At 36.3% G+C, this 27,268-nt stretch overlaps 1 protein-coding gene across 2 annotated transcripts; it reads left to right on the top strand.

Annotated features, from left to right (window-relative positions):
• The first annotated feature begins 883 nt into the window (after window positions 1–883).
• On the top strand, window positions 884–25,898 carry TMEM33 (transmembrane protein 33). 2 transcript variants are annotated; one of them, XM_035005068.1, is made up of 9 exons: window positions 884–983; window positions 1,164–1,236; window positions 4,789–4,883; window positions 5,359–5,546; window positions 10,608–10,675; window positions 11,605–11,738; window positions 16,520–16,603; window positions 20,467–20,587; window positions 21,433–25,898. In XM_035005068.1, the coding sequence occupies exons 2-9, from the start codon at window positions 1,192–1,194 to the stop codon at window positions 21,436–21,438; spliced, it is 741 nt and encodes a 246-aa protein (XP_034860959.1). In that variant the 5' UTR covers window positions 884–983; window positions 1,164–1,191; the 3' UTR covers window positions 21,439–25,898. The 2 variants fall into 2 exon arrangements, with proteins under 2 accessions (XP_034860959.1, XP_034860958.1); XM_035005067.1 differs by having other exon boundaries at window positions 886–983; window positions 20,467–25,898.
• The last annotated feature ends 1,370 nt before the right edge of the window (window positions 25,899–27,268 follow it).

Genomic DNA, 27,268 nt, shown 5'->3' with positions numbered 1-27,268 from the left:
CCTTCATTCTGGTCATACTCAGCTAGTTCCTTTACTCTGTCCTATTGCTTCACGAAATTTCTGTTGCTGTATCTGGAATTCCCTCCTCTGTTTAGCCAACTTCTCCTTGTCCTTCAAAATTTAGGGCCAGAATTACCTTTTCGAGGAAATCTTCCCAGACCCTTTCTGATTTAGGTCCCCTCCTCTGTGCTCTCTGTGATTAGCTTGGCCTCTGTCCATATCACGTAAGTGCTGTGCTGTGGTATTGGTTTACTTGTCTTTCTTTCCCACAATCTGTGCCATAGTCATTCTTTTTATCCTACATGCCAAACCTGGGGGCCTGTCACATAGCTGGTCTCATTAAGTGCTTGTTGGAAGAATTAATTTTTTTAAAAAAGATTTTATTTATTTATTTGAGAGAGAGAGTGCAAGAGCATGAGCAGCAGAAGGGGTAGAGGCAGAGGGAGAAGCAAGCTGCCTGCTGATCAGGGAGCCCCCCATGGAGCTCCATCCCAGGACCCTGGGATCATAAGCTGATCCCAAGGCAGACGCTTAATCAACTGAGCCATCCAGAAGACTTAATTTTGTAAGTAGAACCACAGGGCTTAGGGAGCCCCTGGAGAAAAACAGCAAGAAAATATTTCTGAGGCTTAACGAGTAGACATTTTGTGGCTTGGACATTGACAGGGAGGACCATCTGGAAGCTGGAGAAGAGGAAAACATTGCTTCGCCAGCCTCTCTTCTTAGCTTACACATCCAGAGTGCAGGACAGGTGAAACTGAAACAAGAAAAACTACACTTCCCGTCATGCCTCAAGGCACGGCTATCGTTTCCCCTCTTCGTCACCGCCTCTTCCCCACGGAAGTGAAAGGAGCACTTCCGGGTTTGGCAATAACGTGCACCCGGCGGCGGCGTTAGATCGGCCCTGTTGGGTCTTGCCCCGAAGCTCCGCCTTTCTCTGGTTTTTCTAGAAACCCGGCTTCGCACTTGGTGGTGTCCTACAGGTATTTCCCGACCACTTCGGGTGCTCTGAAGGCAGTTTGCTGCTCTGGAGCGGGCGAGACTTTCTGTTGAGTTTCGGAGTGCCCGTAGGGCGCGGCGGGCTTGTGGCACAGGGCAAGGAAACCGGTTACCGGAATCGTGGCCCCGTGCTGACATTCCCTTTCTTTCCTTCCCGATTGCAGCGTCCCAGACGCGTGTTTGGGTCTCCCAATGGCGGATACGGCCCCGAACGGCCCCCAAGGGGCGGGCGCAGTGGTAAGTGAGCGAGCAGCGTCTTCTGGCTTGATTTACTAGAGTTAGGAAGGAGCGGAAAGTGTCGCCAAGTCTGTTCGGAGACGTTCCACCTCAGTGCTTAAAGGGACTGGGATTAGTGATTGAGGTCGGGGTAGCGTAGAGAGGAGAGGTCTTGAGCAGAGATGTCGAGGAGGCTACAAGTTTTGTTTCTTAAGCCACTGTGGGCCGGGCTGGAGCAGGTGGCTCTCAGCTGTATGCCAAGGAAATCGGGCCTTTTAGCCGCCCCGCCCCCCCGCGTTTCTAATTGTCTTAGGTTCCAAGGTTGAAGATGCCAGCTGAGGGGGTGCCGTGACACAGGCCTCATTCCGCACACGCATGCTAGCAGAGAACGTCTCTGCCCGTTTTATGCCATTATATGGAAATTACGCAGTGGGGGAAGAGCAGTCTTTTTTTTTTTTCCTTTTCATCATTTTGTCTTTACTTCTTTACGAAGAGAGATAACTAGGCTTCTGTAAATATTTTATTCTTAACATGCAGATCTGCTTACTAGTTATTTGTACCCAAAGTATTATTGCTCTGTAATCTTAAACACTATGAATATGTGAATTGAGCATGTCACTTTTTCCCCTTTAAACATTTTACAACATTTCCGTTTATAGACACAGTTTTCTTTTTTATTTTGTTGAACCCTTGGAGAGTTATTTGCATACACAATGATGGCTAATACCACATTGCAGTCATTGCTGCAATTTTTGCAATTAAATTTGAAAAATTTAACATTGAGGCATGTTATTACCTGATTTAGAATCCATATTCAGATTTCCTCCGTTGTCTGTTAAAGCTGCTTTCTCCTTATCCAGGATTTAATCCAAAGCATGCATTGCTTTTACTGGCCTTTAGTCTCTTTAGTCTAGAATAGTTCCCTTTGCCTTTCTGGTGCCATTTTTGACTGTCAAGAATTCAGACTTGTTTTGCTTCTCAAATTGAAGTTGCCTGTTTTTTCCCCCTCATGACTAGAATCAAGTTAAACATTTTGGCAGGAATATTACATAAGTGATATTCTGTCATTTTCAGTGCGTTATATGTTTCAGGAAACATTTTATGTTAATTTATGTCATCACTGGAGAGAAGTTTGATTATTTGGTTCAGGTGGTATCCAGCAGACTCTCCATTGTAAAGATACCGTTTTTCTTTTGTAATTAAAAAGTATTCTGTGGCCTGATGCTTTGAGACTGTGTGAATAGTTTTTCACCTCAGTAGGTTTTCACCCAAAGTTTCATTGATGTTTTTTGCCCAAACTATTTATAACATGGCTGGGTTGTTGACTCTTAAAGTGTAAACCAATACACTTTTTTAAACCTTTTTTACTGTGTACTAAAATGCAGATACATAAAAGTGTACAAAATGAAATGAATAGATCAGTGGTTTATTACAAAATAAACACGCTAACCAAATAGATTTCATTGTATTTTATTTTTAAAAATATTTTATTTATTTTTTAAAGATTTTTTTATTTCAGAGAGGGAGAGCACGTGCACAGTGGGGAGGGGGACAGGGAGAGAAACTTAAGCAGACACTGCTGAAATCAGAGCCCAACTCGAGGCTTGACCTCACCACCCTGAGATCGTGACCGGAGCCGAAACTAAGAGTTGGAGGCTTAACCCACTGCGCCACCCAGGCACCCCAGAAAGATTTTATTTTTAAGCAATCTTTATACCCAGTGTAGGACTTGAATACACAACCCCAAGATCAAGAGTTGCTGCTCCGCTGAATGAGCCAGTGCACCTAAGCTTAAATTTTAAAGAACATGTTCTAAAATTTCAGACTATGGTGTAAAGTCTGAGTATTTGTGGAGAGCCTGAGTACAGTAAGCCAGATTCATTCTTCCACTTGACTATGGGTGATCATTTAAATTTAGAGGAGTCACAGTATAGTAGGTTTGGTTACAATAAACCAGGCATGTTTCTGAAATTACCCGCATATTGTTAAAAAGACATGCAGTGAAACATCTTTGGATTTTAAAATGTACTTGCATTTTTTCCGAAAAGGTTTTCATATCTTTCTTTTTTTTATTATTTTTTTAAAGATTTTATTTATTTATTTGACAGAGAGACACAGCGAGAGAGGGAACACAAGCAGGGGGAGTGGGAGAGGGAGAAGCAGGCCTCCCGGTGAGCAGGGAGCCCGATGCAGGGCTCGATCCCAGGACCCCGAAGGCAGACGCTTAACAACTGAGCCACCCAGGCGCCCTCTTTTTTTTTTTTTCCTTAATTAAAGATTTATTTATTTATTTGAGAGACAGGGACAGAGCATGAGCAGGGGGGAGGGGCAGAGGAAGACGGAGAGGAACAAGCAGACTCCTCACTGAGCAGGGAGCCCTATGTGGGACCCAATCCCAGGATCCTGGGATCATGACCTGAGCAGAAGGCAGACGCTTAACCGACTGAGCCACTCAGGCTCCCGGTTTTTATATCTTTCAAAAGATAATTTAGATTGCTTGTAGTGTTTTAGACTCCACATTAAGATTCATTAGTGAGTTTTGAAATCCATTTAGTGAAAACACTATTTCTAAACATTAAATAGAATACAAAATACAAAAATCCGTTATACATAGGGAAGATACTGTTTTGTGAAACTTCTTTATAGAAGTTTATATATCCGTGTATGTTTGTATTAGACTTTGATGTAAAAATTAATAACATAGATTCTGTCAGAAAATGTAAAAGCCACTTTAGGATTTGAAGACAAGATACATTTTGAATGAGAAAACAGATTTTAAGTGATTCTATTAGTGATAATGGATCCATCTTTGGCAAACGCAGCAAGGGCAAAGATAGAATGAGAAAACATGGAGAATAAAGTGGGATATGGGAGTTTAATTTAGGGCCAGTGAAATAGGGTAAGACGAATGGGGCAGCTTCCAAGGGGATGAAGAAAGTCATAAAATTGGAGAGGCAGGTGCTATTTAACATTTCACAGCCATATTTTGAACACTTAGAGTATGTCAGGCCCTTGTGTGTATGTAAGCAAATTATAATGAGTTAGGTAGTGAGTGACTATTACCATGGTTTTACATTTCTCCTTTGTAAGGTTTATTTAATGCAAACTGGCTTTGTATAATGCCTTTTTACTCAGATCTGAAACCTACCTATTTGAATTTGAGATTTCTAAGAATAGGCATTATGGTTCTCTTGAGAGCAATTAGTTCTTATTTAACGTTCTTTTAAAATAGATGAAGCCAGTATTACAAGTGTTGAAGGAATACAGACAATTGTAGTTAAATTTCTGTTCAAAGGTTTCATTCTTAATTAGTCTTTATTTTTTTAAATATCAACTGGTATTTTTCTATTTAAGTACTTCCGCTGCTTTCTACGTTAAAACTATAAGGTGTTCGGAGATGTTGCTGAGCATATAGGTGAAACAGTTGCCTTAGGAGTTTTCATTTAATGATCTCAAATAATTGCTACAGGGTTGTTAAAACATTTTGAGTAGGAATAAGACTATGTGATCTTCATCCTTGGAAAGATAATTTGCCGGCTTAGTTTACTACAGTATTTTTCTTTCTAAATTTAGCAATTCATGATGACCAATAAACTGGACACGGCAATGTGGCTTTCTCGTTTGTTCACAGTTTACTGCTCTGCTTTGTTTGTCCTGCCTGTTCTTGGGTATGTATTACACAGATTTTCTGCCTTTGATATTCAGTTGTTTGGTTGGTTTTTCTGTACTACCTTTTATGTGCAAGACTTGTTAAATTGCAAGAGGTTCTGGGACAGATAAAACACAGGTCTCCTGCTTTAGGTGCTAATAACTCAGTAATAGTACCAACTGGAGGAAGTCATGCGCTTTGTGAAAGCTGACATCACGTTGAAAATCAGAAAGAAAATGGATGTGTAGGGATGAGAGGAGTTCATATTTTTTTCATTTTTGATTTTTTAACTTAAAAGGAGGAAGGCTGCTTTATAAAATTCAGTTGGGTATATATATGAGGTGATGCTTCTAAGAATGTATAATAGGTTCAAGTAATTTTTTTCTATTGACAAGTGAGAGATTTAGGTGTTGTGCAATTCTGATGCAATCCACAAAGGAGGAAGAGACACGGTAGTTATGTCCCATGATAACCTCTCCTCTGGTAATTTGCAGGTTGCATGAAGCTGCCAGCTTTTACCAGCGTGCTTTACTGGCAAATGCTCTTACCAGTGCTCTGAGGCTGCACCAAAGATTACCACATTTCCAGTTAAGCAGAGCATTCCTGGCCCAGGCTTTACTAGAAGACAGCTGCCACTACCTGCTCTACTCACTCATCTTTGTCAATTCCTACCCTGTCACAAGTATCCTTTCCGTGCCTTTTTGACAAAGGCGTGCCCTACCGAGTGTATAGGAGGTCTCTTTGGATTATTTTTCGCAATAGGAAGGGTTCAGCAATGCGGGTTTCCGTGAACCTGGGTTGGTTAAGGTTTGTTGACACTTAATTTGAATGAAGCTGCATTTAGTGTAAGAATTTCTGACTCTAAAGTGTGAAATCTAAATTTGAAGAGCTGACGTGGCGTGGGAATTTTAAATTTTGTATCTTTGTTCTTGCCTCTTGTAAACTTCTCTATTAGTGATGGATATTTTAAACTTCAGATTCCAAGCACAGGACTATGGAGGACTTATTTTAGTATTTACACTTGTTTTTCATTTAATTCACATCTTTGGGCAGTTGTCCATATGTCTTGCTTTAAAAAAAAGAGAAATCCTCAGCTCTTTCAACTCCTCGTGAGCTAGAAACAAATGGAAATTCATCAAGAAATAACTTATTTAAGCAGAAGATTGGATAATTAATAAATGCAATAAAAATTTAGTATTTACTGTGGATAGAGTAGAAAATAAGGACACATGGATAATCTTTGGAGCTAAGGAGAATGAAATAACTCATTTGGAATTGTATATTTACACATTTCAAACGTGTGTTGGATGATAATAGGTTTTCTCAAAAGGCTGGGGAGAGTTGGGGGGGAGAGCTGTAGTTTAGTGTGTTTGGGAAGCACTGGATTAAATAGTTTTAAGTAGGTTTCTTTACTACAGGACTTTGATGTGCTAATGTGCATTGTGAGGCCAAAGAGTGACTGGAGTTTCACAATCATTTTTTTTTTTTTTTAGAGCACTAAATGAGAAAAATATGCAGTCAAGATTACTATATCCAGCTAGGCTGTCATTGAAAATAGAAGGAGAGATAAAAAGCTTCCAGGACAAACAAAAACTAAAGGAATTTGCAAACACGAAAGCAGCCCTACAAGAAATATTGAAAGGGGTCCTCTAAGCAAAGAGAGAGCCTAAAAGTAACATAGACCAGAAAGGAACACAGACCATATACAGTAACAGTCACCTCGCAATCATTTTAATAGTTCTGTCCCCACTGTCGTCCCTCTGTCCTCCAGAAAGTATTTTGTGCTTTAAGTGCTGCTCCTAAGAGTTCTTAAATGTTTCTGATACATTCTGATAATAATCATAAACAGTACATGTATCTACATAACTATACCTAATGGAAAACACAGTAAAATATGTCTCTAGGGCTAAATATTACCTATTTAGATAACACTTTCTATGTTTGTGAAGTATCAAATTTTAAATAGATTTTTAAAAAGTCTTAAGGAAAAGAGAATAGGTAACTGAACTTTTTTGAGTACCTATTTTGTCAGTGCATACAAACTTGGCATATTTAATCCTTGCAATACTGAAAAAAATCATAGCATCATATTTTTTTAAGATTTTATTTATTTATTAGAGCACCATTGGGGGGGCAGAGGGAGAGGGAGAAGCAGACTTCCCCCTGAGCAGGTAGTCTAACATGGGGCTCCTTGATCCCAGGACCCTGAGATCATGACCTGAGCCGAAGGCAGAGACTTAACCAACTGAGCCTACCCCAGGTGCCCGGAGCATCATATTGATAAGGCCACTGAGGCTCAGAGAGTTTCAGATAACTTGCCTGGACATCACATTGGCAAGTACATAGTAATGCTAACAAGGTCTATCTTTTTTTTTTTTTTTAAGATTTATTTTGGGCGCCTGGGTGGCTCAGATGGTTAAGCGTCTGCCTTCGGCTCAGGTCATGATCCCGGGGTCCTGGGATCGAGTCTCGCATTGGGCTCCCTGCTAGGCGGGGAGCCTGCTTCTCCCTCTGCCTCTGCCTCTCTGACTCTCATGAATAAATAAAAAAACATTTAAAAAAAAAAAGATTTTTTTTTTTTTTAAATTTATTTGACAGAGAGAGAGAGAGAGAATACAAGCCGGGGGAGTGGGAGAAGGAGTAGCAGGCTTACTGCACAGCAGGGAGCCCGATGCGGGGCTTGATCCCAGGACCCTGGGATCATGACCTGAGCCAAAGGCAGATGCTTAACGACTGAGCCACTCAGGCACCCCAAGGTCTATCTGACTTAAAAGGTCTACCTAATTTACAGTTAATGTATGAGTAACACTTAAGTATAGTTTTTTTTTTTTTTTTAAGATTTTATTTATTTATTTGAGAGAGAATGAGAGAGAACACATGAGAGGGGGGAGGGTCAGAGGGAGAAGCAGACTCCCTGCTGAGCAGGGAGCCCGATGCGGGACTCGATCCAGGGACTCCAGGATCATGACCTGAGCCGAAGGCAGTCGCTTAACCAACCGAGCCACCCAGGCGCTCCTTAAGTATAGTTTTGAAATATTTCTTTCTGTACCTGGACAAAGCCAGTCCACACAGTAGGTGATCACAAAGTTTGTTGAGTGAATCCTGAGTTGATGCCAAATGAGGCTCATGACCAGTTAAGACAACCTGTCTGCCTTTTCTATGCAATTGGTTGTTTGCTAGCCCCTCTCTATGGGTATGTTGAAGATTAAGGATTTCATGTTCCTTAAATTCTACATTAGGGGTGGAGGTTGGGGAGTAGTGAGCAATAGGAATAGCCTAAACTAGTAACTGGCAAGAAATACTAATCTGATTCTTAAAGTAGTTGGTTATTAGGTTAGTAAATAAAGGTGAGCCCAAAGTCATTACCAAGTTGTGTTCTGATCTTTGGGTTTAAAAAGATGATGCTGTCCTTGCTCTGACAATGATAGGTACTTACACCCTTTATATTTTCTGAGTAGTTTAAAGGTGACATTGAAAGCTAAGATTATGAATCTCTTATCAAGGATTTGTGAACTACAGAATGTTAGCTGTAAAAAAACTCATAAGAAATCTGCAGCTTTTTAAAAAATATTTGAGAGAGAGAGCAAGCATGCGCGCACAGGAGGTGGGGGGGCGGGGAGAGGGAGAATCTCCCAACAGAATCCCTGCTGGAGGAGCGTGGAGGCCCCGCTGAGCACAGAGACAGACTCAGGGCTCCATCCCATGACCCAAGATCGTGACCTGAGCCGAAATCAAGAGTTGGATGCTTAACTGACTGAGCCACCCAGGCACCCCCCCCCCTTTTTTTTTTTTAAAGATTTATTTATTTGAGAGGGAGAGGGAAATGAGCAGGGGAGAGGGAGAGAAATCTGTAGCTTTGATGAAACTTAGCCTAGGAGATGAAGTTAGTGTCAGATCCATGATTGGAACCCAGATATCTTGATTGTCCTTTCAGGGTTCTGTTTTCATTACCTGCATTGCTTCTCCTGAATCAGGCTTCAAGTTAGGATATGTGTCAAAGTTTAAATTTAACTGTTTAAGAAGCAACAGAATTTTACAGTGGCCTTGGAGAGGAGAGGCTTATAGCTTTCATCAGTTCCAAAGGGATCTATGATGGATTAAAAAATATGAAACTATACATGGTTTCTACTGAGGAAATTGGCAATTTACTTAATTCTTATGAGTGTCAGGGAAAGATTGGTCAGGATATCAATTTGGAGAACTATATTAGAGAGGTAGGATTTTTCTAATCCTTGGGTATAGGTCACTGTCTTGCTTGCCAGTTGGAATTAGGCATTTTTGGATCCTAATGAGTTATGGTGGTTATGAATTTGGAACTCCTTGTGTTACAGTAATCACCATTTCCCATCACACCAAAGCTTTCAGGTAGTGTAGAAAAATACAATGGTTCATTTCTTAGAAACTGCAAATACTTTTTTTTTAAATGAGGGTAATTTAAACATTTTTTTGATTTTTTTTTTTTAAGTAAACTTTACACCCAACATCAGGCTTGCACTCACAACCTTGAGATCAGGTCACATGCTCTACTGACTGAGCCAGCCAGGCACCCCAGAAACTGCAAATACTTTTAGGACACATATTTTTGCCATTCATAATGGACTAAAGTCTATATCATTTTTTTTTTTTTTTAAGATTTTACTTATTTATTTGAGAGAGAATGAGATAGAGAGAGAGCATGAGAGGGGGGAGGGTCAGAGGGAGAAGCAGACTCCCTGCTGAGCAGGGAGCCCGATGCGGGACTCGATCCCAGGACCCTGGGATCATGACCTGAGCCGAAGGCAGTTGCTTAACCAGCTGAGCCACCCAGGCGCCCTAAAGTCTATATCATTTTATGAAAATATTTGACAAGTTTTGTTGTTGTTCTTGTTATCAGCCTGGCAGAAATTGGGGTAAATAGGGTCTTTTGAGCAATTTTTATTTTTCAAAAAGCTGAATGAAAATTGCATATTTATCCATGACATAAAGCCAAACAGTTGAACTCCAATAGGTGTCTGTAATTAAACTGATGAGACTCTCAATTAACTGTACTACACAAACCCAAATATATATACACTTTTTATTTGTACAGGTTGAGAACACATGAACTGTACAAGCTTGATAGGTACAGTATCTTGAAATAATGGGGATCTTGTAGGAAAGAAATAATGAAAGATCTTTAGTTGAGGAAAATTGGGGAAGTACTTTTTAAAAGTTTTTTATTTTTATTTTTTTTACATAAACTCTACACCCTGTGTGGGGCTTGACCTTATCGCTTCAAGATCAAGTACCACCCCGAGATGGAGTCCCATGCTCTACTGACTGAGCCAGCTGGGGCACCACCGAAGAAATACCTTTTAAACCATTACCCCAGACTCTTTCCTAAGCAGTTATGATGAGGAAAGCAGGACCAAAGACTTTATATTTGAAGGCCAAATTATTCTGGCCAGGATGGCCATTGTGGGATTAAAAATTGTAATATTTTGAGGTGGCCTAGATTTCAATTGAATTTAGCAAATGTTTACAATATTTTATTATCTAATAGAAAAGAAAAAAACTTTTCACTATTAATAAAATTGTGAGCTTTAGAAAATGAAGTTATTTACAGGTAGAAAAAAAAAACTTTATTTGATTAAAAGTAAAACAAAAGCCATCACTGAAGTCCTTTTAGCAGATGCTGGTTCAGATATATATTGGGCATAATACATAGCCTGTTTTGCAAAGTACTTGATAAATGTTAAATATTTTCCTTAATTGTTTTCTCCAGTGAGTATTTTCCCAGTCTTGTTATTCTCTTTGCTTCATGCCGCCACATACACGAAAAAGGTCCTTGATGTAAGTAGAGCTGTGCTGTTTTTTTGACTTCTGGATTGCAGATTGTTGGCATGAATTTAGTTCTGAGACATTTTTGTATTTGTCACAAAAATTTCCTTCAATCCCTGCAAACTTGTTGTAAATTATTAGTGATTTAAAAGTTTTAAATTTGAAATTTTTTAAGTTTCACAAAATACATTTTGTGAAGGATTGTGTTGGATTGTATTGCAGAATACCCCACAGTTCCAGAGAATTTCTGAAGTTTGAAATAGATCTCTTTGTTTTTTTAAAAAAAAGTCATTTAGGTTTGGTAAGTTGTCAGAGATCTCTTGTTCTGTCATTGTTTAATTTTAACATACTGGGTAAGTAGAGTGTACTGAATTTCTTTTACATTAGTGTTCAGAGCTGCTACTTTGCGAAAATATTTTCTTATTCCTGGGTTGGAACAGGAAGCCTCACTTAAGTGTGCCAGGTGGATTGACTGCATATGCACTGACATTTGAATTAAAATATCCAAATATTTGCCTTGCATTGGCCTGTTTCTTTTATCCCTACAGTTCTTTGGTCACAGCAGTGATTGGACTCTGTAATTTATTTAGCTAAGGATTAACAAATACCTTAACTGTATTACTAGGTAGTCTGATTTTGTTATGGTTAGATAGAAGTAATCACCATTTTTTGGTGAAATAATCTAGTCTTTTTTTTAACAAAAAATAAAGCATGAAAATGACTTACTCAAGCTGTCTTTATTTTTCAAATACACAAAATACAACAAAGCAGGAAAATACACTAAATTTTACATTATTTTGTAAACTTTTATATTACTGTTTCCAAAATAATTGTCTTTTAGTTGCATTACCTGTTGGATATGCTGTTTATCTAAAGAAAGAAAATAATTGAGTAATCAAAAATGCTTCATTATTTCTAATATTTGTTTTCTTATGTTTTAGGCAAAGGGTTCAAATAGTTTACCTCTCCTGAGATCTATCTTGGATAAATTAAGCGCTAATCAACAGAATATTCTGAAATTCATTGCTTGTAATGAAATATTCTTGATGCCTGCTACAGTTTTTATGCTTTTTAGGTAAGAATAAAAATATATTTGTTTTGAGAGGCAGATGACTAAGTGAATATATTAAATACATTAACTCATTTTATCCTGCTTAAATCTGTTAGATACTGGTGTGCAGAGCTAGATTGATCTTAGCAACCATTTTTCATTTTATCGTAGAGAACTGAGATGTTATGGTAAACCTTAGGAACTTGTCTTATTTATCATTCCTTGTGATATACCATTTAACATTTTGAAAATTAATTTTAGAACTGCTGCCTATGAAAGAATCTTGGGAAGCCTAGTTTATCTGCCACTATTTAGATGATTTTTCTTTTAGAAATTTTTCAAAAATATTATGGTCTGATATTAATAGCTGCCTACTATCGTCTCCATGTTTTGTTTGTATCTTTTTTTTTTTTTTTTTAAGATTTATTTATTTGAGAGAGACAGAGATAGCGAGAGAGAGAGCACTAGAGGGGAGAAGAGCATGAGCTGGGAGCAGAGGGAGAAGCAGGCTCCTTGCTGAGCAGGGAGCCTGACTTGGGGCTCCATCTCAGGACCCTGGGATCATGACCTAGCCAAAGGCAGATGCTTGACTGACTAAGCCACCCAGGCGCCCCTTGTTTTTATCTTAATTATAGAAGTAATGCATGAATAAAGAAAGCTGTTCTGTTAAAAATTAGAACATCAGGCTAGTATTGACCCTCCCCATCAAGATTCTTGCATTTACGTTTTAAAACTACATTTCTGGGGAGATGGGTGGGAGAATGGGTGAAATAGATGATGGGGATGAAGGAGTGCACTTGTGATGAGCACTGGGTGATTAAAATTAAAACTTAACCAAAAAAAAAGGAAGGAAAGGGGAGGAGCATAAGCTTTGGTTACCAAGTCAAAAGTTCTTCTCTGTCTCTATTAATGTGTTTATCTTCTTTGTTGTAGAAAAAAAAATTACTAGTTTCAGAGCTAAATTGGAAAATATAAATAATTCAGATTAGCAGGAAAAAAATAAAACTACATTTCTGCCTAGATTATTGCTTTTTTAGTTTTTCCAATAAGAGGACATTACAGATAAAAGCTAAAATATCATTTGACTCTAAACTGTTGCAATTCTGTCCTCTCCTTCTCCTATGTGTATGTGCATGTAGTACTTTAAAAATACATATACAGATACATAGAAAATACAAATTATGGGTGTGGGGTTTTTTGTTTGTTTTTTTAGTTTTTTATTTTGCATCGGAAGTGCCATAATGCATCAGTTATCTGCATCTTGCTTTTTTTCACTCCTACAGTATGTTTTCATGACCTATTTATGTTGATAGATACAATTCTGGTTTGTTCCATTTAATGGCCATGTAGTGTTTGGTCATATTCATATGCTGCATTTTACTACCTGTTGCCCTGGTGATGGGGAAACATTTGTTTCCAAAGTTTTGCTTTTCCAAATATTGATGGAGTAAACATCTTCTTACCCTTTTTTTAAAAAATTTTTTATTTATTTTAAGTAATCTCTCCTCCCAATGTGGAGCTCAAACTCAGGACCCTGAGATCAAGAGTTTCATGCTCCTCCAACTGAGCCAGCCAGGCCACCCCTCTTTTTACCTTTCTGCTTATACTTTTGTGCCTGCGTTTTCTCTAAACAAGAATTGATTTTGCTGAATGTAAGCTAAGTGCATTTTATATTTAATAGATGATGCCAAATTGTCCTTTAAGATGTCAGTATTAGCTGTTTTCCATAATCTCATTAACTTGTAAAAACTTATCTTTGTTTATGACATATTTCATTTTAGTGTGCATTGCTTAATAATTAGTGAGATTTTTGCATGTCTGCCTCTTCAGCAGTCTGTAAGCTAGTAACAGTTTTATAGATTTCCTCATAAATGCCTTCGTTCCATTCTTTTAAGTAATGTTTTTCTCCGGAAACTCCAGGACCACTGCATGTTGCTCAGGTCAGAGGATCATAAGTTAGATAATATAATCTAAATAAAGTCTGGGAATGGCACAATGGAAAGACTTCTTATTGGATGTTAGGGACCTGGATTCTAGTTGATGTGATCATTAACTTAACCTTTTGAGCATTGATTTTTCACATTTAAAAAACTTAAACCTTAAAACAAACTGATGTTAATTTTCAAGATTATTGTAAAAGAGATGAGAATTTACTAGAAGTATTTAAATAGAGAAATCACTTTGTTATTCTAAAAGACTATGGTAAGATTATAAGGTTTTATTCAGTCCCTAGTAGGAAAAGCTGTTGATGCTTTAACATGTCACTTGCATATAACACAGACTATAAAATTAAAAATAATTTAAAATCATTATTCCTTAGATGTTCCCTCCATGATAGAAGCACAATCTAATATTAGAAGGCTTCATTAAGTTACATTTTTCTGAGTGATGCATCAAGCTTTGTATTTAAAAATGAAGGTAAAGTCTGTGAGTTTATCTTATATGTACATGAACATGAGTGTAAAAAAAGATAAAAGGATGAGATCTTTGTAGCTTTATTCATTAGTAGAGCTTGTTACATAATAGTAATACATAAGATGAATTGCTTGAAGCTGTAAAAAGAATGAGGTAAATTTATGGTGCAGATAATCTTCAAGATATAATAAATTTAAAAATTTATTAAGAACTGTGTAGGGTGTTCCCTTTTATATTTTGGGGTGTGTTTGTGTATTTAAGGGCATAGAGATGTTTTTTCTGCGTCAGTTTCTTCATCTTTGAAATGGGAGTGATAATGCCCCTTCCCTCTTAGAATTGTTTTAAGTGGATTCAGTGAATTGTAAAGTGAGCACTGTATTAGTGTTAGTCATTATATACACTTGTGCATGTGAATTTCTGGAAGGATATATTAGAGACTGAGCTGTAACTCTGAGGAAGGAGCTAACTTGGATGATGGAAAATTTGTTTTTCATTGAATATGCCTTTCTGTATTTTCTGTAGTATGTGTATTTTTCAATTTGAAGAGTTCAAGATTTGTCACAGGAGTTATTGGGGAAAGTGGATGTAACATTTAGTTTAGTGATTAGTTTGTAATCACAAATTTTTATTATGAAAGTAATCACAATTTAGAAGAAAAGGTAAAAATTAACTTTAAAAACCACATTGGCATCTCTAATGTATTTCTTCAAAAAGTTTTAAAATACAGTTATCATAATATGTATAATTTTATACTCTGCATTCTTCAGAGTTGCTCTCTGGTTTTCATAATCAGGGTTTTAGGTAGTTGCATATTAACTCTGTCAAGTAAAGATAATATACTTAGCCTTGCTACCTCACTATCCAAATAGTGATGCATTTAATTTGTGGTGATTGGTAGTGAATGTCTTAACCCAGATAATCTTTCCTAGGAAAGAATTCTTGACTTAGAATTGCATAAATATGTAAATGGCTCTTGGGTATTATAAATGTGCTTTTTAACCAAGCAAAATAGTAGAATCAGCTATGCAAATTTACTAGGGAGCCTGTGTGATTTTACTGTTTTTTTTGTTTGTTTATATAAGATGAACCACTTTTCATTTACTATGTTATAAAGTTTCAAAATTTGATGATCAGTTATTAGTGGTAATTATGGAAGCATTTATACATTTTCTTTTTTTCTTTTGAAAGATTTTATTTATTTGAGAGACAGAGTGGGGGTGGGGGGCAGAGGGAGAGGGAGAGGGACAAGCAGACTCCCTGCTGAGCAGGGAGTGTGACCTGGGACCACGCCCAGGACCCTGAGATCATGACCTGAGCTGAAGTCAGAGGCTTAACCAACTGAGCCGCCCAGGCACCCATATACATTTTCTGGTTCATTTAATAGCTTTTAAATTTTTTAAAAGTGGGCGCCTGGGTTGCTCAGTTGGTTAAGCGACTGCCTTCGGCTCAGGTCATGATCCCAGGGTCCTGGGATCGAGTCCCACATCGGGCTCCCGGCTCAGTGGGGAGCCTGCTTCTCCCTCTGACCCTCTCCTCTCTCATGCTGTTTCTCTCTCGCTCGCTCTCTAATAAATAAATAAATAAAATCTTTAAAAAAATTTTTTTTTAAAGTAATATATACATGAATCTGTCTTTATAAAAATTTAAGCAATAACATTTTACTCCTTAGCAATCATATAAATTCTTTTATTTCATTTTTTTTTAAGTAAGCTTGGGACTTGAACTTACAACCCCAAGATCAAGAGTCGCATGCTCTACCAACTGAGCTAGCCAGGTGCCACTCTTTTATTTCCTTTTTTGGAATAACTTCGATTTAGAGGTGCCTGGGTGGCTCAGTTGGTTAAGTGTCCAACTCTTGATTTCTGCTCAGTTTATGATCTTGGAGTGATGAGATCAAAGCCCCATGTTGTGGTCTGTGCTCAATGGGGAGTCTGCTTCTCTCTCTCTGCCTTTCTCTGCCCCTTCCCCTGCTTGCACCCTTGCTCTCTCTAATGTAAATAAATAAATCTTAAAGAAAAAAGAATAACTTTGATTTAGACATGATAGGTATTACCATGACTGTTTTTTATTTTATTTATTTTTAGAGAGCGAGCGAGCTCACACATGTGCACCAAGCAGGTGGGGAGGGGCAGAGGGAGAGGGAGATAGAGAATCTTAAGCAGGCTCTATGCCCAGCACTGAGCTGGACATGGGGCTCAGTCTCACGATCCTGAGATCATGACCTGAGCCGAAATCAAGAATCGGACGCTTAACTGACGCACCTAGGCGCCCCTACCGTGACCATTTAATGAATCAAGACACACATTCTCCAATTAAATTGCTTTAAGTTTTGAGAGTATACATATGAATTGATAATGTATATTTCTTACCCTTGTATTTGTTTATTTCAGTGGGCAAGGAAGTTTGCTCCAGCCTTTTATATACTATAGATTTCTTACTCTTCGATATTCCTCTCGAAGAAATCCATATTGTCGGTAAGCTGGTGATTAGTTTAAATGTTTTATTTGTTGAGAGTATTGTGAAATACAGCATTTATAACTTTTAAGAGTTGTTTAGCTTTTATGTTAGAATTTAGAAGCAAGTGATATTTTTGTAAACTTAAGTTCCAGGCCTTAGTAGGGTTGATGAGGAGGTGGTTGTATTTCTTTTTAGAAGCTGAGACCAGATTTACCTTTATCTCTACTAAAATAGTACTCAAAATAGTATTGAAGATGTCTAAGACATTAGTCCCAAACTCAAGGCACTTTCCTAATTGAAGAAACAAAGCCATATGTCAAATAATAAGGAAACAATAGTTGAGGATACAGTGTTCACAAACCAATATATGATGCATTGTTATGTTTGCCTTATCATTATCAATACTGTAGTCCACAGGAAGGAGAGATCATTGAGCCGGAAAATAAAAAGAGCCCATGAAAGTTTCACAAAGTAGAGATTTTATTTTGTTCAAGAAAGATTAAAGCCTTTGAATAGACAGAATAGGTAAAAGCATTTTAGACAGGAAGATAGTAGGAACTATCTTCAGAGGCAAGAAGGAGTAAGCTGTGTTTAAGGGGCATTGAATAGACCTGTTTGACTATACCAGGGATTCTGAATGGTAAGTGGTTGCAGCTAAGATTAAAAAGGTATATTGGAGCCAAATCATAAAATTTCTTGAATTTCAGGATAAGAAGTTTAGAATTTATCTTTTAGATGTATGAGAATGGTGGTTTGGACATGATCATATTCTTCTGATAGCCTTGTGCAGAATAGTTTGGAGTGGAAAAATGAGGAAGCAGAAATATTTTAAGGAGTTACTATAATGTTCAGGAATGGAGGCTTCAGTGATACAGTAAGTTATGCATGTGGATCTCAGAAGCTAGAGTAAAACTGAAATGAATAGCTGTTTTTAATAGCTTCTTGGATATGTTACTGAGAATACTAATGTTAACATAGTTTGTTTATAAATTTAAAATAAATTCATCGTACAGTATAATTCAGTCAGAAATCCAGTGAGTGTTTTAGCGTGATCCTTAATTTCACGAGCAAAGTAAAAAGAACTGAAAATGAATGTTGGTCCATCATTTGCCAGGTGTGTAACTTTAAGCAAGTTATTTAAATTTTAATTTCTTCATTGGTAGAGGAGAAAATACCCTCCTTGGGGTGAAATGAAGTAATGTTTTAAAAGTGCTTAGATTCTGTTATGTTTTAATACATAGTTTATTTTCCTTTTTCTGTGACTCTGATTGTCCTTAGAGGGGCTTTTATGTTCTGTTAGACAATGTCTTTCTTACAGTACTTCCTAAAGTAGAGCTTACTTCAGACATAGGTTCTTAATGAGTCCCTAGTCAGAAATAAATCTTCAGTTTTACTTGATTCCATCAGTTTTTGCCTCTTTTTTTTTTTTTTCTGGTTCATGTATTCATTTTAGACTATCTTCTGGTGCCCTGCCCTATTATCCATTTTTCATCAGATTTGTTTTTCTCTGCTTCTTTATACCCTTTTTATCTCTACTCCCATTTTTCTCACATGCCTTTAAATCAGATTAGCAGACAGAAATTTAGAAGTGTTCAGTGGGATGAAAAAGGGAAGGATAGCAGTGGATCCGGGTAACACAAATATGTGCGAATAAGCATTTTCAAAGATCTCACGTAAGCACACAAAACAAATCAGAACAGTGGAAAGGTAATGGGAAATATTTGAGCTTATAAATATTGATAAGTGGCCTATAAAACTACATTTTCTATGCTACACTTTGTTAGGGATTTTGCCAGTTTGTACCATTTTCACTCATCATGATATCCCTCAAGTTAGTTGTATCAGTCCTTTGTAGATGTCTAGTGTAGATCAGTCAGAGCTGTGCTGTGGCATGGCAACCACATGGCAACCACCAGCTACATTTGACCTTTTTTTTTTTTTTAAGTAGGCTCCATGCCCAATGTGGAGCCCAACGTGGAGCTTGAACTCACGACTCTGAGATCAAGACCTGAGCTGAGATCAAGAGTCAGATGCTTAACTGATTGAGCCACCCATGTGCCCCACATTTGACCATTGAAATAAAAAGTTAATTAAAATTCATAGACTTTAAAACTCAGTTCCTGAGTCACATTAACCAGTTTCACGCACTCAGAAGCCATGTGTGGCTGAGGGTCACCCTATTAGACAGTGCAGAGAGACACTTCAGTCATCACTGACCGTATATTGTCAGCACTGCTCCAAAGCGACTCTGCAACTTGGTCTAGATTATGCCAGGGGTATGGCCAGGGATGAAAGACCTAGCCCTGTGACTTTAGGCAAGCCATTGACCTCTTTAGGCCTCATCTGTAACCTGAGGGGTTAGACTAGAGTATTTTCAAGGTGCTGTCTAGTTTTATTCATTAGAGTCATTTATTCAGAAGACAGTGATTGTGTGTTGGTGATAAAACGTTTGTGTAGGATTGCAGTACTTGCTTTCTAGAGACTTAGGGCTGAGTGAATTAGACAGCTGTGTAAGTCTGTGATGGTGACAGTTCTGTGAAAGCACAGGAAACTGAGGGAGGCAGCTGAGAATTCACTGAGGAGGTGGTAGTAGAAGCCAAGTCTTTTGAAGTCTGAGTTCTGGCACATGGGTGCCTGAAAATGCATGTTGCTGGAGTTAAGTATATAGGGAAGTAATGAAGATTTGTGCCTGGAAGGTAAGACAGGGACTAGATCATGAAAGCGTTTGGAATTCATTTCAAGATAGGAAGAGCATTTGAAATTCATAATATGGAGGGTTTGAGAACGTGATGAGATCTGATTTAGAAATACTCCAGAAGATGCATTACAGGCTCAGCAAGAGGAAGAGAGGACCATTTTGGAGACTGTGAGGGTAGTCCAGAGCCTGAACTAATTCTGTGTAAAATAAAAAGGGGATAAATTTGGAAGATTTACCAGGTAGGAGCTTAGGGTTTGGGGAAGACTAAGATAAAGGAAGCCCAGCACAGGATACAGAAAGGTAGAACAGGAATTGTCTTTATGCAGGATGAGTCAGCACATAAAGTGTGAAAACTCAAAAGTGAATGATCAAAATTATTTTTGGTGATATTTCAGATATCTTGTAAATTACAGGTCAACCAATACACATGATTTTGTGTCTGCTAGCCTATACAATGTATGTGTGATGTGTACAGTATGTAATAAAGAGTCCTTTGGAGACAGCAAGCACAGTAAAAGTCGACAACCTGTTTTGGGTACAAAAGTGCAACATAACTGGAATATAGGAGTCATGGCAGAGAGTGGGAGAGGAGATGAAGCAGAAAATTAGATTAAGACCAGATTCTGGAAGGCATTAGATGTTAAGGAGTTGGACTTTAGTCTAAAGGTAGACAAGAGCTGGTTTGATCAGTGGGCTAATCCAACTGGAAAATGGCATTTATTGAGTATCTTCTATGCTTTCTTACTTAAATTACTCTATGACTGACTCCATGAAGTACATATTCCTATTTTATAGATGAGGAAAGCTCTGAGAATAGTAGGTGGGATTGCCCATAGTATATAATTTTGGCTCTCTTGTTCTCTTTTTTAGAACTAGTTGAATTTACCAAAGTTAAATGTGAAAATGATGTGACTCTACTATAAAGATATAAATCACCCCTTATCTCAGCCCTTGGAGATAACCATTTACTAGATGCTTTTGTTAAATGAACTAACTTCCCACCCCCCAAAAAAACACCACACAAATGTTGATTTTGAGAATTTTATTTTGTGCGTTTCCTACAGTACATTCTTGGTATTCCTTTTACTTTAAATTCTTTAGTGACTGGGAAATTCCTTCATCAGCATTTGCTTTGTATTCTTTTTCCTTTTGTGTCTGAATGAAAACTGTTTTATCTTGCAGGACCTTGTTTAATGAACTGAGGATTGTTGTTGAACATGTAATAATGAAACCTGCTTGCCCACTGTTTGTGAGAAGACTTTGTCTCCAGAGTATTGCTTTTATAAGCAGACTGGCACCAACAGTTGCGTAGTTTAATATCCAGCTAAGTTATATATAGTAGAAATAAGCATTTTTAGCAGTTGGTACTTCTGCTAGGGGTTGTTAATTCCAGGTGTAAAACTGACCTCAATCCAATTTACGTAAATGCATCTCAATGGAAAAATTACCATTTTCCTGGCATGTTAAATCAAGCCTTTTCCCAAGAAAATTTTACTGTGCTGTGTTGTTAATGGTTAAGGATGTTTCTATCTTGTGATTAATGTATCAAAAATTTTTTTAAATGCTGCTGTGCCTTTATCATGAAGTACATTTATTTCTCTTGTAAAAGTAGCTGTAAAATTTCTTTCAACCTAATTGGTACCCTCAATTTATATCTGGCATGATTTCATTATGGTAATATTAACATACATGAATTCATTATGTTTTGAGTCCGTATTCTTTTGCCATTCAGTAATTTCGGTTGATGATTTTAAAAGAAACATTTACCACTGTATTTAATTTCAAATTGTTATTAAATTGATTTTCTGCTGCTTTGTTAGGATATATTTTGGATATACCATTATAAGAGGAATTCTGCATGCACCTTGCATCTTATGCTATGATCTTCCAAAATTTTTAATGTGGCTTTGAATATTTTTTAAAAAGACTGAACTGTAAGCGTGTTAGCCAATTGGGTCAATATATGGGGTCACAACTGTTTTACATCAGAAAGCCTTAGTAGTTAATACAGTTTTCTTTCAGAGACCCATTAAGTAACCTTCCTTAAGTAGGAAACCCTTTAACAAATGTGGACACATAGATGACTAGTAGTATTATACCTTATAGAATTACTTAGATTCTTGACTACCAATTTTCTCGGTTTCTTAGGCTTGAATTTTCATAGACAGTTGCAGCAGTTCAGATGTCTTTTGAAAGGAATGTAACTGAAGACTGAGCATATGCCTGTGCTTGGTGTCTGTTCTGAAATAAGGAAGATTATCCTGTAGATACATACTTACCCATCAAATCTGATTTAAAAGTTTAAATGGAAAGGTTTATAGGTAAGATAATTGATTGGGAATGGGGCTGGAAGAGGAATTGTGGGGGGAATAGTGTGCATTTTAATTTTGTAACGTGTAGGTAAATTTGGGAGTCTTGGGTGTATTATGCAGCTGTGATTTGAGTTGTATAATATGTTAAATCCTGTTTGTTGAGCTGCCATCAACTTCTTTATAAAATTCATTCTGATCTTTATTACTGTTGCATGATTGGGAATGTTTAAAACACTGCAAAAATTTTAGTACACAGTAATGTAATGGTTTTTGTAACCAGTTGTCTTTTGTCTGCATGTAATTGGATTTCTCAGATACATTCATTAGTAACTTGTCAGTAACATCAGTTTTCTTTTTGTTCAACTTTCCCATCTCTGGAAATGTGATATCTACTTGATAGCTCAACTGTAGCCAACTGTTTTTGTATTTTTGTAATATTTATCTACTAAGTTAGAAAAGCAGCCTCATGCAATACAGTTGATTGGGGTGGGTGGGTGGGTGTGTGGTTAGCCTCATTATCACTATATATGTAATCTGATGGTTTTAAGAACTAATTTTCTAGAGCAATAAAGTGACTATAATGTTAAGTAAACAGTATATTGATTCCTAATGATGTCTTTAAAAATTAAGTCTTGAATTATATCAAGAAATTTTGGCAGCTGAAGTATTTATTTTTCAGTTACTAGTTTTTTTGTTTTCTACAATTTTTTAAAATCTTGAGATAATTTTAGATTTATAGAAGAGTTGCAAAAACAGCACAGAGGGTTCTTGTATACCTTTTACTCAGCTTCCCCTTATATTAACATCTTATATAACTATACAGCATTTATCAAAACTAAGAAATTAACTTTGGAACAATACTATTAATTAAAGTATAGAATTTACTCAAATTTCACCATTTTTTCTGTTAATTAATTTTTTTCTGAGCTGTTTTTACTGGTTGTCTTTTAATGACCTATGAGTATATCTCTCTTTTGAGGTTTACTCTTTAGTTTGGAAATTACCATTGGTCAAAAAGATTTTCCTAGAGGAAATAATTTCATGTTGGTTTTGACAAAAAGAATTTTAATATTAAAACAACAATGTAGAATACCCTGTGCTTTAAAAGTTGAGGCTTTTTATCACATAACAGGATTATGTTTCTGATATGCTCATGTTGGACTGTTCTTTAATGGAAGGCTTGATTTTTAAATAAAATACTCCTCCACTCATGAAAAGTAAATTTTACAATTTGAGCATTACTAGATGTTTAGTTTGCATGAGCTTGTAGCTAAGAATTCCATGATATGTATATGTACAACCAGCTGATTTGGCATCTGGAATTATAGTTTAATATGTACATCTATCAAATTAAAATTAAGGAAATACTGTAGCAGTATATGGAATGAATGAAGTAGGAGAAACTATAGCATAGCTGAACTTAATTTTACTTCCAGGTTTAAAAAAGTTAACACCCAGAATATTTAATTCTTTAGAAGTGGTGTAGTGCTATTCTTCTTCTAGTACTTTTAGATATTAAACCCTCTTGGACAGGTGGAAGGAAGCCTAACATAAAACCTACTTTTATTATAACAAGAATTCTGTATTCCTTTTGTATACTTGATTCTTCATGAATTTAAACTCTATTTAATATCAGTCCAAAACTGAAATTTCTTAAATAAGAATTTGTATTTAAATTTTCTTGGAATAAAATTTACCAAGGTAGATGCTCCTGGAAGTAAGTGAATAATTAAATTTAGGTATTTAGGAACTTCCCTTACAGGAAAAATCAAGGCATGCTGGTATTAAATGAGAAGTTTTTATGGAAGACTTAAGAGGTCTGTTTTATAACTATGATTTGTAAAGCTGTCAGAATACCTTTTCTTCCTAAAAATCAAGATCAAAAATTCTGATTAGGTTTGTAAGTTTAGGACATGAATATTATTCTCTGTGGAAAGGAAAATGAGTGTATATGTAGTCAGATAAGTGGAACCGAGGGACTTCGTTTTTTTAAAAGTTTGAGATCAGAGTGAATGAAATTAGTTTTGAGGGATTGTGGTTAAAGACTCTTATCTAATCCTAAGGAGTTTATTTTGATTAAAATAGTTATTCCGAAACCTTCCCCCACTCATGTCCACCCAAATCCCCCAAGGATCTGCTAGCCTCAAAGCTACCACCCAAATTTAGACCAATTTTGATCTGACTCTGCCTCAAGGGAGAAAGTAACCACAGATGGTTACGGGATATGATCAGTAGGTGGCACTCTTTCCTCAGGTCACAGGCCCTGTTGGAAGGTTAAATGCCACCAAAAGTGCAGAGTCAGCCATAAAAGGATCTGATTTCGCCTTTTTTAATATGTAATTACTCAAAATTCAACAAATATTTAGTAAGCATTTACTATGAGTACATAGTAATATTGAAACTACATTACATGTATTCAGTTATATTGAAATCATAGTAAAATATTGAAATGTTGAAAAGCTGGAAGAGTACCCTATTAATGTTTACTTTCTAGTCAAATGGTAATATAGGCCACAGTTAGGTGCGGCATTATTCAGATCATGGGCCCTGTGTTGTTTTTTTCTTTATAAAGAGTGCCTAAATCACCTAAATATACATCAATTATGAAATTGTTCTTTCTCCTTAATTTTCAGCTGTGTAGAAAAATGGTACTTAAAATTTTTTCATGGTCATTCTGTAGGTACACAAGGTAAGGCCAGTTTAACCTCTTAAAATTTAGACTTTTCATGGTAATATAAAAGCATACTGAGAGTTTTGGTTATTGTATCAAGAATAATAACCTAGACTTGTAAATTCAGTTTGAGTTGCAGAGACAACTAGTTTCTCTTTTATACCTCGTTGGAATTTCTCTAGGATTAGGAGAATTCTGCAGAGGCTGTATGATAATGTAGTTTAATAGGTAGTGTGCCAAAGGTATATGTTTATAAATCCAGGAGTCTTTTCCAGGGTTTGTTTTAATGAGCAGCCCTCTTCTAATATTCAGAGTGGAAAGGTGTTAACTGGATCTGGTATTAAGGTTAAGAAAGGAACTGCTGAAAGTTTGGAAGGATTCCTGGTAGTAATTATTCTAGGACATGTGTACCTTCTAAGGTGGTATTCAGGTGGGTTCTTAGAAGGAACCTGTTTTTTCTGAGTTTGAGTTGATGTGATGAGATAAAGTACAGTATTGTTAAAATCTAAAGCAGATTCTGTTTCTTAGGAAAGTGATAAAAAATTGATAGATACTTTTGCTGGAATCTAAAAATTAACTCCTATTAAAGGAGAAGGAAAGTCTCAAGAGTCATTTCACATTTTCCTTCATAGTGTTCTTAAAGCTAACTTTTTGATATGCTCAGTCCTTTTAAACTAATTTTTTTCCTTGGTTCATGACAGTTGAATTCCAGATTTTCTTTTGTACCTATAAAGCAGAACAATTGCTTTTGACATGAATTTTTGCTTACATATATATATGTAAGTTGAGACCAAACGGTCAAAGTCTTGGCCAGGTAACATTTGTGATGTGTCTATATTGGAACAAATGTTAAAAGGGTCACAAAGATTAGAAAGAGTCATAAAAAACTGCTTGATTTATAAATGCATTAGTTCTGGTGCTCCATATAATGGGATATATTGAACTAAAAAATTTGTATATATAGTTTATGTCAGCGTTTCTTAGTAACTTCTCGAATCCATTTTTAATATCTAATATTGTACAGGTTGGGGAGTTATACTCTTCAGGCCAATACTATCCAGACTGTATAAATTTATAAAATAAATTGAAAAATTCATCATTCTCCTATATTCAAGACCAACGAACATAAATGCTAATGTAGGGCTCAGAGGGGAAATATATTTCTCCTGAATATTTGAGAAAATGTGAGTCCTTTCAAGAAAATCTAATAAACATAATAATCATAGCCTGCTGACATTAAGGAAAAAGGACCTCATTGCTCTTTCTTTTATGCAGCGATTTACTGGTCCCTACTGATTTCCAAATTGGATCACTGTAGTAAATTATCTATGCTGGTACCTGTGAAAGTAAGCCCTGGGATCCATATTTGTTTTGCGTTCTGCTTAAATCAGCAAGAATGATAAATTTGATGGTGTGAAATTGAAAGTGTCAAGGGCTTTCTTTGGTGACTGAACAAAATGATGTCTCCACTTTAATTTATTGTGACCCTTTTTCACTCTGTGTGCTTTGTATATCTAATTAATTTATTTCAATACAAATTAAATTCTTGTTCCTTCATCTGTATTGTTATATACCTAAGATTTTATTGATGTAAAAATCGAGTTGTGTAATAAAAATCTCTCTGGATTTAAGCAGATTTGAAAATACTATGTTGCAAAAAAACATTTACAGTTAGAATTCAGCTTTCCATTGTGCTTCATTGCCTTATTGTTAGAATAAGGTGAATTTGAACACTTCTATTGTCCTCAGCCCATCACAAATAATAGAAATGGTGTAATTTTGTGGCCTAAGGTGGAACTGGAAAAAAAAAGTTATAGTGGATCTCTAAGCTGTTTGAGTGCTTTCTTCTGTACTTTTTTTTAGTGAGATTTATAGCCTAGTGGATAAGTTATTTATAACCCTCAAATTACTTACAGTATACACTATAGTCAAAGTACTAAATCAACACAGAGTAACATAGAGGAATATATTTTCCTTCTAGTTGGTTAGAATTGGCAGATATTTTCTGTGGCAATTTTAACCTATACTAAGCAAAATGCTGTACAATGTAGTAAGTAGTTTATGGTACTTTTTTGGTTGAATTCTTCACAACTTGGACCTCTGCAACCATTATGACCAAGAGTTCAAGAGTAACAGGCCATTTGACTTAAATAACCAAAAACTCTCAGGACAAAGAATTGAAACTTGCAGTGATCCAGAATAAAATGGATGTATTTTTTTAACTCCTAAAAGATAGAGTTGTATATGCAGGTTTGTCTGATCTGAAATAATGGTCCTTGATGCAGTTAACTATCAGATTCATGTTTTACAGTTCATTGTAGTAATATCCAAAGCATATGTTTCATCTTATGAAGTGTTTAGAAATACCCTTTTTATTCCTATATCTAAAAAGCTAAATTTCCTTTTGGGGCTTATAGTCTTATTGGGCTTATTTTGAATTAATATTTTATATATGAACTTCATGTTTCTCTTTCCCAAGGACAGTCCTCAATTTTAAAAAAAGCTGAAGAACATTTCTTTAAAAATACTGGAAGAGGGGTGCCTGGCTGGCTCAGTTGGTAGAGCATGCGACTCTTGATCTTGGGGTTGTAAGTTCAAGTCCCACGTTGGCTGTAGCGATTACTTAAAAAAAAAAAAAAAACTTAAAAAAAAATGGAACAGCTTTTAGAAAACTATTTTATACTTTTATATGGGCATATTGCTGGGAGTAAAATATTTTTTTGAAGTGAGTAAACATTTACCCTATTTAAATGAATCTACCAGAGGGTTGGTTTGTTTTTGCCTTTTAATATTATAAAGTCAAAGGATCTGTAAGGCTTATTACTATTTGGGTTTTTATGTTCATTATAGTTGCTCTAAAATGGTTTTGTGGCAGCTATACTTAAGATATTTATATAGCACTAACAGCTTTCAATAACATCAGTATTTTTTAACGCTTTGACATTAATGCCCAAATAACTTTGAAGCAGGTTTGTAAAATCATTCTTAGTCTATTGTCTGT

This window comes from Mirounga leonina, unplaced genomic scaffold, assembly GCF_011800145.1.
Source record: "Mirounga leonina isolate KUSES-001 unplaced genomic scaffold, KU_Mleo_1.0 Mir_129, whole genome shotgun sequence".
Taxonomy (NCBI): Eukaryota; Metazoa; Chordata; class Mammalia; order Carnivora; family Phocidae; genus Mirounga; species Mirounga leonina.
This window is presented reverse-complemented; position numbering and strand designations above follow the sequence as displayed.

Coding starts and splice junctions, on each gene's coding strand:
- TMEM33 (XM_035005067.1), top strand. CDS start 1,192: ATGGCGGATACGGCCCCGAACGGCCCCCAAGGGGCGGGCGCAGTG. Junction 1,237..4,788: donor CCCAAGGGGCGGGCGCAGTG/GTAAGTGAGCGA, acceptor TTCTAAATTTAG/CAATTCATGATGACCAATAA. Junction 10,676..11,604: donor ACACGAAAAAGGTCCTTGAT/GTAAGTAGAGCT, acceptor CTTATGTTTTAG/GCAAAGGGTTCAAATAGTTT.